Genomic DNA, 17,968 nt, shown 5'->3' with positions numbered 1-17,968 from the left:
CTGAGGATGTTACCAAGCATGGTAACGAAACGTCTGCAAAACAACAAACCAGCTCTGAAAGCCAACCAACCTCAACGAATTAATACCCACTTGGAAAGGTATAGGTTAATTAGGGATAGTCAGCATGGCTTTGTCAGAGGGAGGTCATGCCTAACAAATTTGTCAGTTCAGTTGATGTCGTTTAGATGGATGTTAGCAAAGCTCTTGACAAGGTCCCACGTGCGAGATGATTGAGAAGGTTAAAGTACATGGAATTAAGGGAAACTTGGCGAAATGGAGCAGAAACTGGCTTAGTAATAGGCCTCAAAGTGTAGTGGTAGAAGGCTGTTCGAGTGATTGGAGACCAGTGTCCAGTGGTGTACTGCAGGGATCAGTACTGGGACCCTTATTGTTTAGTTTATACATAAATGATAGAGATGAAAATGTGAGGTGAATGTTAAGCAAATTTACAGATGACACCAAGGTTGGTAGAGTGGTTAATAGTGAAGAAGATGGTTGTAGATTACAGGAAGATATAGATGGGTTGGTCAGATGGGCGGACTAGTGGCAGATGGTATTTAACCCTGATGAATGTGAGGTGATGCACTTTGGAAGAAGAAACAGGACGAGGGAGTGTTTAATGAATGGCAGGACACTGGACACCTTAGAAGAACAGAGGGATCTTGGGGTAACAGTTCACAAATCCCTGAAGTCGGCAGGGCACACGAATAGGATAGTTAAGAAGGCCAATGGGACACTAGCTTTCATCAGTTGTAGCATAGAGCATAAGAACAAGGAGGTAATGTTGGAGTTGTACGGAGTGTTGGTTAGGCCACAACTGGAGTTGTCTGTGGACATCTGGTCACCTCACAACAGGCAGGATGTCATTGTACTAGAGGGGGGGAAAAGAGGAGGTTCACCAGGATTTTGCCTGGGATGGAGAAATTGAGCCATATGGAGAGACTAGATAGGCTTAGATTGTTTCCTTTAGAGCAGAAAAGACTGAGAGGGGGTCATGATTGATGTGTATAAGATTATGCAGGGTATGGCCAGGGTGAATAGAGAGCAGTTGTTCCCCTTAGTTGAGGAATCAATCGTGAGGGAGCAGAGTTTTAGGACAAGGGGAAGGAGATTCAGAAGAGAGTTGGAAAAAAGTTATTTCACTCAATGGGTGCTTGAAATCCAGAATGCAATGCCTGGGAAGGTAGTGGGGGCCGAAAACTTTACAACCTTTTAAAAATATTTGTATGAGTGCTTTGGATGGCATAACATTCAAGGATGTGGGACAAGTGCAGGAAATTGGGATTAGCCACATCTTTAGTGGTAGTTACATGGGAACATATGGGAACAGCACCACCTCCAAGTTTCCCTCCAAGCCACTCACCATCCTGACTTGAAAATGTATCGCTGTTCCTTCACTGTTGCTGGGTCAAAATCCTGGAATTCCTTCCCTAATGGCATTGTGGGTCAACCTACAGGTGGTGGAGGCAGCTCACCACCACCTTCTCAAGGGCAACTAGGGATGGGCAAGAAATGCTGGCCAGCCAGTGACGACCACATTCCCACAAATGAATAAAAATAAAGTTATGTTGGTGTAGACTCGATGGGCCAAAGGGACTTTTCTGCGCGGTATGAATCTATGAATTTATGAATGAGAGGAGATCTAATTGAGGATATAAGATGCTAAAGGGGTTTGACGAAGAAGAAAGGATGTTTCCTCTTGTGGGGCAATCCAGAATGAGAGATCACAGTTTTAGGATAAGGGATAGCAGGTTTAAAACAGTGTTAAGGAGAAACTACTTCCCTCAAACGGTTGTGACTCTATGGAATTCACTACCCCAGAATGCAGTGACATTGAGTAAATTGAAGGAATTAATTAATTAGCAGTGGATTGAAGGTTTATAGACAGCAGGTGGGAAAGTAGAGTTAAATCTGAGTTGTGATCAGCCATGACTGTCTCAAATGGTGGAGCAGACTCGAGGGTCTAAATTACCTACTCCTGCTCCTAGTTCTGATGTTCTTATGTCCTTGGGGTTTACATTTAAAAACAGATTGTTCTGATTTTTATATATAAATACATGAATGTATATATTCATAACACAAATAAATATAAAAAATTATTTTCTAACTATAATTTTGTCAGTCTACCTTTTGCAAAGATATATCAGTTAATCTCTCCAAATGCCACTTTGCATCTTTAATTACTTTAAGGCTAGATTACCAACCTTTCCACCTGTTTAAACTGCATATCTGTCCATTCGTAAACATAATCATCATCTCTATCAATCTGTAAACATGCATTCCGTCAGTCTTTTATCTGCCCTTCCATTGTTACTCTTAAAATAAGGTCTCCTGCTTTTCAATCTAAAACAGCAGGCAATAGAAACACAGAAGCATAATGTTCTTTATGCATAAGCATTATGCCCCATTTTTGAGCAGAACTTTGATGATTTGAGTAGGGAGCTGCTGTGCAGTCAGGCCACTATTAGGTATGGCATTGTTATTTTACAGGCATCTTTGCCATTTGCCAAAAGCTGGTGTTATGTATATACCTATGTTCTTACGTTTGAGAACACTTTATTGAAACACTGCATTTAGTAACTTCCCAACTGCCTGTACTCGCTCACCAATGTTGGTCAGTGATGAGTAAAGTTAAAGCCAAGGCTGCTCCAAATGGAATACTTCAGCATCATTAAATCATACTGCTACCCCTGATTTTATTGTCCTCACGACTGACCCCCATTCCCAGTCATTTCTTCACTTAGCAATGTACATTTTTTTGCAGACCAGACAGCTCAATATTCTTTTTCGTAAAAGTGAGACGGGCACCAGCAGTTCATACAAAAAGAGGTTAAACAGGGTCACAGACCAATTTGGGACTAGCCTTAAGTATTCTATGAACAAAAAAATTATACCTATCAACAACTCTGTTTATCCAAAAATTTAAATTCATAAATGAATCATTCACTTCATGTGTTTGTTAACATTGCTACTTTTAAACAAAGACAAATATCTATAAAATCTACCCAGCTGCTGTTTCGTAGATTCCTCTGTTTATTTAAACATCCATAGGCATTTCAAATTACAAATCTCCATATCAGTTCTGCATTTCACCGTAATCCATCAATCTGAAAACTATTCAAGTGTTTCACCTATTCATCATTCTGTCAATATATAAATATATTCATTTGGAAATTGGTCTGTCTTTTAAATGTAACCATCTGTATATCAATAAATCTTCCCATCTGTCAATCTGCATTCATTAATCAATAATCTCACCACCTGTTGGACTATGAATCTCTGGATTAGTAAATCCATTCAGCTACTAATATATAATTAATATGTTTACCATCTGTCCATTTGCAAAGCCAACAATATGTAAATTTTCCAGTCATAAACTACCAATTGAAGCATTTGTCAATCTCTCCATGTGTAATCTTACCTTTATTCTAAATTATTCTTCTACAGCCAAACTGAGCATGTTTGTCATATTGTAAGACTGTTCTCGTCTGACCACTTTTCTACATGCCCTTTTTAATTTTGAACATATCAAGCTTTCAGCTTATAAATAACGTATAATGTTCCGTCTTTCCTATCCAACCGTATATCTGCCCACATGTAAATACATTGACAAGTATGCCTGATCTTTTCTGATTTGCTCTACTGTTTCTCGGTCAGTTTATGAATTTTTTTGCATGAATGTATTTGTTAGTCAATCTGCAAGGCACAAATACTAATCAAAGTTAATGAAATAAGAATATAAGAACCAGGAGCGGGAGTTGGCCATCTGGCCCTTCGAGCCCACACTGCCATTCACCAAGATCATGGCTGATCTTTTCGTGGCCTCAGCTCCATTTACCCACCCTCTCACCATAACCATTAATTCATTTACTGTTCAAAAAATTATCTATTTTAGCTTTAAAAATATTCAATGAGGAAGCCTCAACTACTTCACTGGGCAGGGAATTCCACAGATTCACAACCCTTTGGGTGGAGAAGTTCCCCCTCAATTCAGTCCTAAATCCACTCCCCTAATTTTCAGGCTATGCCCCCTTGTTCTAGTTTCACCCACCAGTGGAAACATCATCCTTGCTTCTATCTGATCTCTTCCCTTCATAATTTTATATGTTTCTATAAGATCCCCCCTCATTCTTCGAAGTTCCAATGAATATAATGCCAGTCTACTCAGTCGGTCCTCATAAGCCAACCCTCTCAACTCCGGAATCAATCTTGTGAATCTCCTCCGCACCCCCTCCAGTGCCAGTACATTCTTTCTCAAGTAAGGAGACCAAAGCTGCACACAGTACTCCAGGTGTGGCCTCACCAGCACCTTGTACAGCTGCAACATAACCTCCCTGCTTTTAAACTCAATCCCTCTGGCAATGAAGGACAGAATTCCATTTGCTTTCTTAATTACCTGTTGTACCTGCAAACCATCCTTCTGTGATTCATGCACAAGGACACCTAGGTCCCTCTGCACAGCAGCATTTTGCCGTTTTTTACAATTCAATTAATAGTCCTTTTTACTGTTATTCCTACCAAATGGATGACTTCCTCTCCCATCCTATTGTAGTCTCCTTTGTTTCAGCACAGGACCCTGATATTGGATTTTATCTTCTCACTTTCCATCTGTATTCTAAATTCACCCATACTGTGATCGATCCTTCCAAGAGCATCCCTAACTATGAGATTATTAATTATTCCTGTCTCATTACACAGGACCAGATATTGGCCATTTCTTTCATGACAATTCAAGTTCAATAACAAGGAAGTAATGTTTCATTTCTACTGAATCCCGGTCAGATTTCATCTGAACATTTTGGGCATTGAATCACAGGAGAGTTATACCGGTCTTGGAAGGCGTATATTGCAGATTCACTAGAAATATTCTTAAAGGTTTATATTCTAGGAAACAATTTCATGAAGTTACTTTGTATGTGTTTGAGTTCAGGAGGCTCAGAGGTGATCTAATTGAGGTATTTTAAGTGACATAGAGATTCAATAAGGTCAATAACGAAAACATTTCACCTGCTTGGGAGAGAATAACAAGAGAGAATAACCTTAAAATTAGTTCAGTTTATTTAGAAGTGGGGTCACAAAACACATTTTTATTCAAAGCAATGATATGAAGCATTCAGTTCTAAAATGCTGTGTCGTCTAGCTCAGTCGGAATCATACAAGTGAACCTTGACAATGGCAGACTACTGAACTATATGTCCACCAGTACTCTGTCCAAACTGTATACGATCATTGACCATCATTAACAGACATGCACTTTCATTAGGAGTTCTCAGAACATAATCGAATAACTGCCCTTCCTCCAAGATTGACCATAAATCTACAAACCTGTCTGTCAGCTATACTATCAACTTTTTGTTCTATATACCTGCTGGTTCAGATCTTCAATTTATAGATTAATAAATTATCTGTCAATCAATAAATCTATCCTTCCTATCTGTAAACAATGAGGTAACAAATTAACTATTAACAAATGAAAATTGAAAGTATTTGGATGACGTTTGTTTGTCTACTATTTCAAAGAAGAATTAAAATAAAGGAATTTTCTAAAATATGCAGCATTATTCACTTCACCTACTCAACTTTAAGACAATCAATAAACAGTACTGAAATGTTAATCCGTCAATTTATAATTCAATCGATTAATAAAGTTATCATGTATTTTTATCACCCTGAATGTTTGTCTAGCTGTGAGTCTATTCATCTTTCATTTACACCATAGCCCATTATTCTGACACATATCTAAAGGTATCCATCTGTAGACTGGTCTATTTGTCTGTCTGGGAAACGTCACCTGTCATTATATAAATCTGTCCTCTGCCAATATATAAACCTTTCCACCTGTTCATTTACAAGTATGTCCATCTGTAAATCTATCAATGTGCAAACCTATCCATCTGTAACTATCTCCATTCATAAATCTGTCGTATCTTTTGTTTTGTCCATCTGTAAATGTTTCTCTGTATCTCATAGCATTTATCACATACACCTTCATGAAAATTGGATTGTTTAAACCAGCAGTTGTTTCAGTCAATGAGAGCAGATGGTTTGCAGAGGGGTTAAGAATAAGGTCATTATGATATGTATACAAAATATGTGAGCATACTGAAAGTAGGGTAGATTTGCAGTCACGGTATGTGTGCCAATATGTGCTTATTCTTCGTCTGTGTATTGATTATAACTGGATTTGTTCTCCTTTCACAGGTAGTGGCCTGACAGCAACATCAGGGATTTATCAGGGAAATAATACAATCACCAGCTCTACAGGTTTTAGCAGTGCACAGCAGGTCAGATTTAAATCATTTCATTCTTTATCTACTGATCGTTTGATACTTGTAGGCATTGCATATCCCCTCAGACTGACATGATTTTATCTCCACTATCTGAGCTTTGAAAATATTAGAATTCATAAAATAAAGATTCACGCAGAAAGACCTGGCCAGCATTTGAGTTTGGGTTGATATATGATATGCAACGTTCATGTCATATCATTACCATGTGATAGCTCCAACAAGAAAAAGTCTTCTTCTCCTTTTGGAATTCCATGGCATTACCATAATTGAATCCCCTGCATTAACATCCTTTGGGGATGAGGAGTGGCAAGGTTTTGGAGGTGCGTGGGTGATGGGGAGGTGGTCAGCATTGTCTAAGACCTTAACTAGACCAACCATATAAATATTGTGCAGGTCAGAGACTGAGCATTCTTTGGCAAATAACACACCTCCTGACTCCCTGAAAGCCTTTTCACCATGAACAGGCTACATTTCAGGAGTGTGATGAAATACTCACCACTCCAAAAATACTCAAGAAGTCGGGTGCCATTCAGGATAAAGCAGCACACTAGATTGTCACACCATCCATCACTTTAAACATTCAACACTTCCAACACTGACATTGAATATGCAGAATGTAGCATCTGCAAGATTCACCGCAGCAAACAATTTCTAAAACTGTCCCAACTATGAACCTCAATGATCTGGTGAGTCACATGCTGTGGAAGATGGGATCACCAACAGTCACAAGTTCCCCTCCAAATCACACATAATCCTGACTTGGAGATATATCACCCCATTTCTTCAGCATCACTGCGTCAAAATACTAGAAATTCCAACTTACTGACAGTTTGAGTGTGCCCACATCACTCAGATTACAATGGTTCAAGAAGGTCACTCATCACCACTTTCTCAAGGCTGCTTAAGCAGCGGCAATTAATGCTGGCATGGTTAAGGATTCCCATATTCTGTGAATAATTTTTTAAAAAAGTTACCTGCATTTGGAGAAACTCGTGAAGATTAGCAAAGCATCTTTCAAGAAACTCTGCAGTGAAATCATTGTATTCCTGAAAAATGGATGATATGAGTTCATGTCATCTTAACAGTACACTTCAAAGCGACGATCTTTGTATGTTAAATTTAGAGCAATGCTTTTTTTGTTGGATCCAAACTTCATATTGTCTAATCATGGAGGGATGTTGCTAATTATCATAGTCAATTCTGTTGAGCAAATCTACTTCCTTCAGCTGCCTCAACATTACTGGTGGGAGCAATTTTGTGTGGATAAGTTTTTTCAACCAGGTAAAGGAATGGTTCTCCGCATTCGCTATCTGCCCTGAATCAATTGTTGACATTATTGTTATAATAGTGTCATAGCAATATATCAGGGTTTGAAAGTCTGTTGCCATTTTGTGTCTTGAATTGAATCCAATTGAGCTGCATCCAATGATAGACAAACAATGATGGAAATACACAGTTGTCTATTGGGGAACACCGATTTCGCCCCTACCTCTACAATGATAAATTCTTGTATTTACCTTTTGGGACTTTCCAGTCCATTCTGTCTCCATCTATGGTAAAATTGCCAACTCTAATTGGATATAAATTTGGACATTACATTATGTGATTTCCTCTCACAAATTGCCCACTCCCGTGCTCATTCCTGGTGTCTGCCATGACTGTTCCCACAGTACACATCTTCCCTCACCAACTCGAACGTCAGCACTCACTTTATTATCATTTTTTTGCATTCATGTGATGTGGACATCACTGACAAAGCTAGAATTTATTCCTCATTTTTAATTGTTATGGAAAACGCTGTCTTTTTCACCCACTACAATCCTTTAGGGTGTAGGACTACTGACAGTGCTCTTAGGAAGGGAGTTTCAGGATTTTGACGCAGCAGCAGTAAAGGAATGACAGTATAATTCTAATTCAGGATGGTGTGTGACATGGAGGTGGTGGTGTTCCACTCATTTGTTGGCTTTGTCCTTTGAAATAGTAGATGTTGCAGGTTTGGAAGGTGCTCTTGAAGAAAATGTGGTAAGTTGCTGCAGTGCATCCTGTAGATGGGCCACACTGTGCTTCTGTGGTGAAGGGGCAATGAATGTTGAAGGTGGCTAATGAGGTGTAAATCATTTAGGCCCATTTGTCCTTTATTGGAGCTGACTCAACCAGGCAAGTGAAGATACTCCAAGTTCCTTCTGACTTGTATATTGTAGATAGTGACTGGGGATACTGAATTCCTAGCTGCTGACATACTTTTGTAGCCACTACATTTATGTGGCTAGTCTAGTTGAGCTTCTGGTCAGTGGTAATCCCCAGGATAGCGGGGGATTCAGCGAGACTAATAGAATTGAACATCAATAGGATAATGATTAGATTCTTTCTTGTTGGGGTTGGTCATTACCTGGCACATATCTGACATGAATGTTACTTCTCAACTGTTTTGCTCCTAACTACAACATTTTTATAATCAATAAGCAAAAATGTTGGAAAAATCCTGAGTTGCTTCCAGTGTCTTGGAGATTGTTGTCAATTGCTGGAGTGTGCGGGAGTATCATGGAGGGCTGGCATTCAAATTCTACACAGCTAAGTATCTGCAGAGGATGTTCTGTTCCAGCCAACGAAATAGCTTTGAGGTCCTGTATTTTAATTCCAGTCCCACATGGTGTCTGCTAGCCAGGCAAACTTGAAGGACCTCACCTCCAAACCTTACCACGCTTTGATTAACTCAGAACATCCTATGGCATGGTGCTCACCACCAAGATGTTGGCAATTTAGTTCCAGCAGAAAATCACTGACATTGATTGTACTGAAGTGATTTTTCTTTTGAATATCATGCTAAAATCATGCTGGTTTCTGTTTTCTAAGGAATATACTGCATATCCAGGCTTCCCACAGGGACAGTATCCACAGTATTACAGTTCTGCGTACAGCTCTCCGTATGTAACTGCAAATAACATTAGCCCTTCAGCCATTTCTGGAATGACTTATCAGATCCCGGAGCCACCGATTGCTATAACTAATCAAACGAGTGCAGAGTCAGTGTCAGGTAAGGGCAGAGCATATATCTTCAACTGTTTCTTACTTACTCCCATAACTTGAGCACATAGTCTTGGGTGAAATCATTTCAATACATCAGACCTGCAACAAATGCTAGCAGCTGTGAATAAAGAGGAAAAACAAAAGTCAAGAATTAAAAATGCAAAGAGGCAAGGAGAGATTAGTCCAGAAGATTTCATAATCACATCTGCATATTAATGCTGGGAAGGCATTTGCTATCAGTAGGAAAAAACTTTAGATGACTCACCACCACCTTCTGAAGGGCAATTAGATCAGCAATATTTGCTGCTCATGGCAGCAACATTCACATATTATGGATTTTTTTAAAATGAACAAAGTGGGAAGAGGGAAAGCTCTCACCCAACAGCGTCAGCAACCAAATGAATGACAGCACCACAAAAGACCATTCTCAAAGATTTCAAAACACAACTCTCAATAATATCTACATACAAGTAAAACCTTTATATTTGGTTTTCTGATTTTTAAAATGGAATTGCAATTTAAAACGCCATTGCTCTTAATGTCAACTCCCCTGAAGTATTGGAGTAAGGGCTCTCATTTTTTATACGTAATAGCACCATATCCTGCTCCTCCAGTAAATGAACCATAGGAACCTGGAAATGTTCATAGGAACCTGGAAATGTAAAGGTTGGAAGAAGGCCATTTGGCCCATTGTGTCCACACGGGCCAACAAATAGCCATCCAGCCAAATCCTTCATTTTAAGCCAAAGCTCTTGATCTGTATGATACTTTGAACATAGAACATAGAACAGTACAGCACAGTACAGGCCCTTCGGCCCTCGATGTTGTGCCGACCTATTATCCTACTAAGATCAATCTACCCCGCATACCCTACATTTTACTATCCTCCATGTGCCTATCCAAGAGTGGCTTAAAAGTCTCTAAAGTATTTGACTCCACTATCACTGCCGGCAGCTCATTCCCCATGCCCACAACTCTCTGTGTAAACAACCTACCCCTATACCTTCCTCCAATCACCTTAAAATTATACCCCCTCATAATAGTCATTTCCGCCCTGGGAAAATGTCTCTGACTATCCACTCTATCTATGCCTCTCATCATCTTGTACACCTCTATCAAGTCACCTCTCATCTGTCTTCACTCCAATGAAAAAAGCCCCTAGCTCTCTCAACCTTTCCTCATGAGACCTGCCCTCCAGTCCAGGCAGCTTTGGGTACATATCAAGAATTTTTTAAATATTAAAAGGGTTCTGGCCTCTGTCACTCTTTCAACAGTGAGTTCAAAATTCCACTATCCTCTGGGGATAAAAATCCACACTGAGCCTCTTACCTCTTAGTCTAAATCTATGTTTCCTGGTCGTGGACAACTTTTCCAAAAGGAATAGGGACAAATAGGGACATTCCTACTCTCCTTAGATCCCTCAGGATTTTATACACCTCGGTTAACACCTACCTCAGCCTCTGCTGTTTCAAAGAAAAAAACCCTAGTTTACCCCACGCTCCCCCCCGCCAGATAACTAAGATTCTCTAGTCCAAATCTCTTCTGCGTCCTCTCCAATGCAGTAAAATTTTTATTATAATGAAGTGATCAGAATGACGCATGGCACTCCAGCAGTGACACCTCTAGTGTTTTATGCAGTTCCAGCATAATGTCTCTGCTGTTATATTCTATGCCTTGGCTAATAAAGGCAAATTCCCATGTGCCTTATTGTACATCTTACCTACCTGCCCAGCTATCTTCAGGAATGTATAAACCTGTACTCGAAGGTCTCTCTGCCTGTCTCCACACTTCTCAATATCTTACTATTTATTACAAATTAGGAGCTGACATCAGCTATTTAGTCCATGGAGTCTGCCCTGTCATTAAGTAAGGTTATGACTGATCTCTTTGTCATCCCCATTTACCCACTAATAACTTTTGTTTCACTTGCTTAACAAGAATCTGTCTACCTCTGCTTTAAAAACATTCGGTGATCCCCATCTCCATTGCCTTCTGAGGCAGAGTTCCAAAGTCATACAACCCGCTGAGAGAAAACAAATTCTCCTCAACTCTATCCTAAAACAGTGAGCCCTAATTTGTAAATTGTATTCTCTAATTCTACACTAACCCACAAGAGGAAATATTAATTCCACACCCATCTTTCAAGATAGTTCAGGATCTTATATATTTAAATCAAGTCATCCTTTGCTTTTCTGACCTCCAGTGAAAACCACCCCAGCCTGTCCAATCTTTCCTCATACTGCCTCTATTGTATTTAATTACTTAGATAAGGAGATCCTCAAAAATGCACACTGTATTCAAGATGTAGTCCCACCAATGTCGTGTACAAGTGAAGCTTAAAATCCTTATTTTTATGTTCAATTCCTTTCATAATAAATGATAGCATTCCATTAGCTTTCCTGATTATATGTAATACCTACATAGTATCATTTTGTGACTCAATTGGAAGAAAATCTAGATTTGCCTGCAGCTCAGAATTCTGCAGTCATTCTCCATTTATGTAATACTCTGTTTATTCTTCCTGCTGAAGCGAACAACTTGGCATTTTCTCACTTTATGCTCCATCTGACAGATTATTACCCATTCGATATATCTGTATCCACTTACATCCTTTTAATCCTCTTCACAACATACTTTACTGCTTATCTCTATGTGATCAGCAAATTTAGTTATCATGCCTTTGCTATTTGCATTGATGCAAACTATAAAAACCTGAGACCACAGCACAAACCTCTCCAAGACTTCACCCATCATATCCTTCCAATTAGAAAAAAAAGCAGCTTGTTTTGTGCCTAGCTTCCAAAATTCTTATTATCTGTTCCCTTGCTTTGCTAGCCTTCTTCAAATGCTTTACCTTACGTTTCCTAATGTTTGCCACTGCATCACTCACCTAAATAGTCCATTGATTCTTCCTGCAATCTCCATTTTTCTTCTTCATTAGCAACTACACGGTGAATTTTTGTATTGTCTGCAAACTTCTCCATCAAACTCCCTATGTTCAAGTTCAAATCATTGACATATGCATTAAAAAAAAGCAGGGAGTCTTCACCTGACCTCTACAACATATCACTGGAAACAGCTTTCCTGTCTCAAAGACATCTATCGAACATTATTCTTTGCTTCCCACCTATGATCAAATTTTAGATCCAACTTGCCACTTTGCTTTGTATCAAATGGAATTTTCATTTTATGACCAATGTGTCATGAGGGACCCCATCAAAAGCCTTGCTAAAATCCATGTAGAGTATGGCAAATACATTACCCTCATCAACCATCTTTATTATGTGCAGAACAAAAGCATATTTTTCTGTTCTTCTAGGTTGATCTAATAGTTTTCGGTGCCCTTGTTGTGATACACCTTTCTCAATTTCAATGACCTCATCTCCACCTTCTTCTGAGGCAGTATGCCAAAGTCACACAGCCCTCTGAGAGGAAAAATTCTCCTCAACTCTGTCTTGAAGTGGCACGCCCTATTTGCCGGGTGCAAGTGGGTCAAGAATATAGAGCAGTTGAAATAATATCTGAAAACTGTAAAGTAATGACACGGTACTAAAATGTGTTATCTTTCCCTGCAACAATGTAGAAAACAAATACCAAGAATATGACTAATATTTGGTCTTTAGCTCTATTTTTAATCACAGATTAATTTTAATGCTATATTGAATTGTATTATTCCAATGAAAATACTGTGACCTCTTTGTTAAAAGTGATGAGCTTTAATAAACTGTTACTTCAGTAAGTGTTAATAGAGTTGAGTGACTCTAACTGTGCTGGAACACTAGAGGTTTAAGAAACAGGAGCAAAACAGAATATGTTGATGAATTTAATTGCTCTGGGGTAATTCATTTCACGTGAAAATCTGGTATACATCAGTCTGTCTTGAACAGAACCCTCTACAAATGTTCTTCTTAATCAACACTTATGGCAAAAGTAAAAGAATGTGAGAAGGGAGTCCATATGACAAGGACATACTCTGTGTTGCCAATATACAAAGATCCCTGTGGCACATCAGCATGATAATGCCCAGGTCAAAAAAAATGCTGAGTTACTTTCATTTACATTTGGTAAATGGATTAGAAATCTCAGTAATTCAAATGTGAACCAGTTCCAGTAGCTTATCGCCTGGCAATCATTACCATATTATTGTGTGACAACGCAGTCCATGTGATAAGTGTTTACACTCAATGCAGGTAGATTAAAGTTCTGGTATGGCAAGTAACTATACCCAGTAACAGAATCAATATGGAAAATAATAGTAACTAATGTGGTGAGGATGAATCACAAGAGCCCCTGTCAAAAGGTAAACAACTAATACAGAGTGAGTCCATCTCTGCAGCAAACAATACAGTTCACATGAATTTACTCTAACCAATAAAGCAGGTTCTGCAGCACTTTACATTATACAGTTGCACTGGTGTATTTTTACAGTATTGTAATGCCAGTTGCAAGAGAATGATGTTAGCCCATCCTTATGTTGAAACTGGGCCAGTTTGTGTTTTCATATTCTTGCAAGTGACAAACTTAGCCTCAATATTTCAATCACTGTGAAACTTGAAGGATCCCCATTGGCTTTCTAGATGTTCTGAACAGTTTATGTTTGCTTTCTTCAGGAGATTACAATACTGTCAGTCGCGCCAGAACACCTGTGAAAGATATGGATTCAGATCGACAACGGAGAAGTTCAGATGGAAAGTTACGTGGAAGATCAAAAAGGAACAATGATCCTTCTCCTCTACTAGATACTGACATTGAGGTACTGACTAGTCATCAGACTTAACCAAATCTTTCTGATGCTTCCAGCAGTATTACTGAGTTATGATGTTATTTATAATCTGACAGCAATCCCAGCATATCATTTATCACAACTATAACATTAAAGTTAGTATTGCAGCATTAAGGAGTCACAGGAGTCGAGATGCAGCATGACAGTTGATACTACACTTGCAACATCACAAACCACACTGGACCATTACGAATGTAATATTAGAGAGTTATAGTGTGAGGCAGTTAACATGAAGTTACAGTATAAAACCAATATAGAGCTATAGGTCCAAGCTTTCTACACGTTTCTCCCCATCACTGGCAGAAGCTCCAGTGTGTTGTACTTCTGCCGGCCCAGAAATGCCCTGCTGATGTCAGGCATTATACTAAACCTTGGTATGTGAAAGGAGAGGGTTTATCTGCCCTCCACTGGCAAGTAAAGAAACACGCATTGTGCCCTTGCCACAGCATAGAATTATAGAAAGTTAAAGTACAGAAGAAAGCCATTCAGCCCTTCATGGATCTTCAAAAAAGCAATCATATTAAAATCCATATCTTTGCTTTTGGTCTGTAATACCCTGCTCAGTGTCCTTCCTCACAATCACCACTTGCTGCTGGAATCTATGTTACATCTATTTGTAAACCTAAACACCCATATGCTTTTTTTATCCCCCTTAACAAATTCACTACCACCTCTAAAGGTCTTTGTATAAGCTACACCTAATCAAAATTATTTAATTTATAGTATACTATCTTTCCATTTTAGCCCTCTTAAAGGTCATCATTTCACACTTTTCTGCATTGAATTCCATCTCCTATGTTTCTGTCCATTTCACCAACTCATCAAAGTAATCCTGAAATCTATAACTTTCCTCATCACAATCTATTAGTTTACCAAGTTTCGTTCCATTTGCAACTTTTAGATGTGGCACCCTAGACATCTAGGTTGCTTATTAACATCGCAGAATGTACCTAAAAATGACCTGCAGAAGGCAGAATTACCAAACACCTCTTTACCTGGATAACATCCATCACCACCCTTTGCTTCAATCAATGCAGCAATATTATGTCCGTACAGGCACTTTCTCCTTAATTCTATGGCTTTCAACTTCTTAATAAGCCTCCTGCCTAGCACTTTGTCAAGTGCCTTCTGAAGTGCCACATATGTAATATCTACCACACTACCATGATCAACCCTCCTTCATACTTCATCAAAAAAAATGATTTAAGTTAGCCAAACTCAACTAAAATTAGGAAATCCATGCCACTTCTCCTCGATTAATCCATGACTTTCCAAATGAAAGTTTATTTTTGCTTGCAATTTCCTGGTTTATCCCTCCCTCATGTTTTGCTTAGTTGTGTAATTTTGGTAACCATCCACCCCCTCCAATAATACACATGTATCCTGTAGGAGTTGGGGTCTGGCTGACAGAGTGTCTCTGAATTTTATTGGGCAGTTTTCTGAAAGCTCTTCACTTGCATACATTCTGTTTTTTTCTGGGGATGGGGTGTCTTTTTCAAAGGGGTGTGGTTACCTATGTTTCACAGATAGATCCTGATTTCAATGTATAAAGCATGTAAAATAGCATAGAGTGCGTTTCCTTCACTAACATAAGCCTAATATTCACTGCTCACAGATGAAGTTTCTGCTGATGGTCATTTTCACTAGGGAATGGTGGAGGAAAGCAGCATTTGGCTCTGTATTGCTAACTGGCTTGGTCCATCTAAGTCAAATGAAGAATCAACAAGGGACAGTAGGCACACCTAGACTACGGTTGTAGAATTATTAATGCAACAAGGAAGCAGTGATAGAGTGGTAATGTCACTGAACTACTCATCCAGAACCCCAGACTAATTTCTGGGGCTATAGGTTCAAATATGACTGTGGCAGATGGTGAAATATGAATCCACAATAATTCTGGGATTAAAAATCTAATAGCAACTATTGTTATTAAAAACCCTCTGGTTCACTAATGTCCTTCAGGGAAGCTGCTGTCTGGCCTAGAATAGAAACAGGCATGGACAATAATGCTGACCTAGCCAGTGATATCCTCATCCCATGAAAATTGGTGCAGCAATGCAATTGTCATTATGTTATAATGTTGCAGCATTACAGTGATGTCAATCAAATATTGTGATGCAGCTTTCACTTTCTATCTCTGTACTTGCTAAGCCTGTGATAGGTCAAGTAATCTCTGCAAAAGCCCATAACAAAGGAAATTTCTGTCTAAACTAGCTAGCTAGCTATCCTAATGCTTTCCCAATCTTTGTATATAAAGGATGTGCTACTTTAGTTTGGCGTTATCAAATTTAAAGCCAGTGTTTGTCCAAGTTTAAAGTTTAAGTAATTTAGTATTTAAACAGAAAACGTAAAATGTCTAACTTATGAAAACTCGAACATTGTTGATTGTCATTATGCAGCCCCTGTTTATTTAAGGATTTTAATTTGAAAAAGGAACTAATGGCACATTAAGCTTTGGTCCTATCATTTGGTGATAGTTCGATTTCACTTGCACTATTGACTAGATTAACATTGAGAAAACAATCATACTCTACGTATGTACTAGTTTCTCAAGATGCTGTCTTTCTGATTGGATTCTGAAGCTGCGCATTTTGAAAAAATTCAATGAACTAGTGGTCTCTTACTTTTATGTGTTGACATGGAGAAACCTGGATCACTTTTAAAAGATGGCACGCTGTTTCATTTGACTTAAATTTGTATCTGTTACATGTCTTTTAAAGTTTACCTTTAATGTGTTCTGCGAGATGTCCCTTTAAAATGCCCAATGACATATCCTTTTCATCATTTCATCTTTTCTCTTTAATAGTCCCCTTTGGCATTTCTCTTTAATGTGGCCATTGTGACATAGTGTGGCCATCACATACTCTTCTCATACATTCACATGAGATATCATTTACACGTTCTTTAGAAAGTGAGTGATTTTGTGACATTGTTCATTAATGCCTTTCTGTAATATATTTTTTCAATATTAATGCAGTTAGAATCTACATGATTTCCAGAAAAATATCTGGTCAGTGAATTTGTCACTAAACTTTTGTTTCACTATTGGAATGAAATTTCCAGACAGCCCTGTGCAGTATGACTTTATAAATAACTTTGTATCCGAAGGTATATATAGCTATGCATACAGAAATATATCCGTAGATTTATTTCCTCAAGATTAAAGTAGCCCCCTCATTAGAACTGCTTGTGTGACCTTACTTTGAAATTCGCTCATAGGCTTTGCAAGTGCTTATATTTTACTTGACAACAGGCTGTCATAGCAATATAAAGGAGCAGCTAATTGGTGTAAATGCAAGTTTATTGAAAATCTCTGGTTATAGCTTGAACTCTGTAATACTGAATAGTCAGACTGGTTTTGCCTACATTCCTCTCTTACTCTGTACTGGGTGCCTGCTCAACTCAGATGGTGGTACTCACACTATTGAGTCAGAAAAAGCTTGATTGATGACCAATTCTGGGATGTGAGTAGATAATCTTTGGAAGTAATCTCATGCAGTAGGGAGGGTGTTTTGCTTTTTTGGAAGTGCTGTACTTTGGTGAAAGAATTATACTCACCTACCATAATTAGGATCATCCGTTAAAGATTACCTGAGAATACTACTGACTTTGGATAATTCTGAAAATCAAGTGATATTAACTCAGGTATTCATTATACACCTCTCCTGATTTTCATTTTCAATGAGTTCAGCACAGATGTACACCACACATCTGATTCAATACTGCCCATCCTACAGCACTGCATAAAACAAATTCATTCCACATTGCACTATTTCAAAGGAGATTGTGGAGTTCTTCAAACCCTAACAAGTAGTTTTCCTTTGCCCAACATCATCAGTAATGCATTAACTGATTATCATTGCAGTGT

The 17,968-nt window shown here is 38.6% G+C and overlaps 1 protein-coding gene across 8 annotated transcripts in view; it reads left to right on the top strand.

The window, feature by feature from the left end:
* LOC109927926 (eyes absent homolog 1-like) overlaps positions 1-17,968 on the top strand; it is a 256,972-nt gene that overhangs the window by 149,716 nt on the left and 89,288 nt on the right. For all 8 annotated transcript variants that reach the window (XM_048608466.1, XM_048608461.1, XM_048608464.1 and 5 more), the window contains exons 7-9: positions 6,202-6,284; positions 9,144-9,324; positions 13,928-14,070. In XM_048608466.1, the coding sequence (XP_048464423.1) occupies positions 6,202-6,284; positions 9,144-9,324; positions 13,928-14,070 (407 nt within the window). The remainder of the gene's footprint in view (positions 1-6,201; positions 6,285-9,143; positions 9,325-13,927; positions 14,071-17,968) is intronic.

This window comes from Rhincodon typus, chromosome 19, assembly GCF_021869965.1.
Source record: "Rhincodon typus isolate 14 chromosome 19, sRhiTyp1.1, whole genome shotgun sequence".
In the NCBI taxonomy this organism is placed as follows: domain Eukaryota; kingdom Metazoa; phylum Chordata; class Chondrichthyes; order Orectolobiformes; family Rhincodontidae; genus Rhincodon; species Rhincodon typus.
The sequence above is the reverse complement of the archived record's forward strand: the minus strand, read 5'-3'. Positions and strand labels throughout refer to the sequence as shown.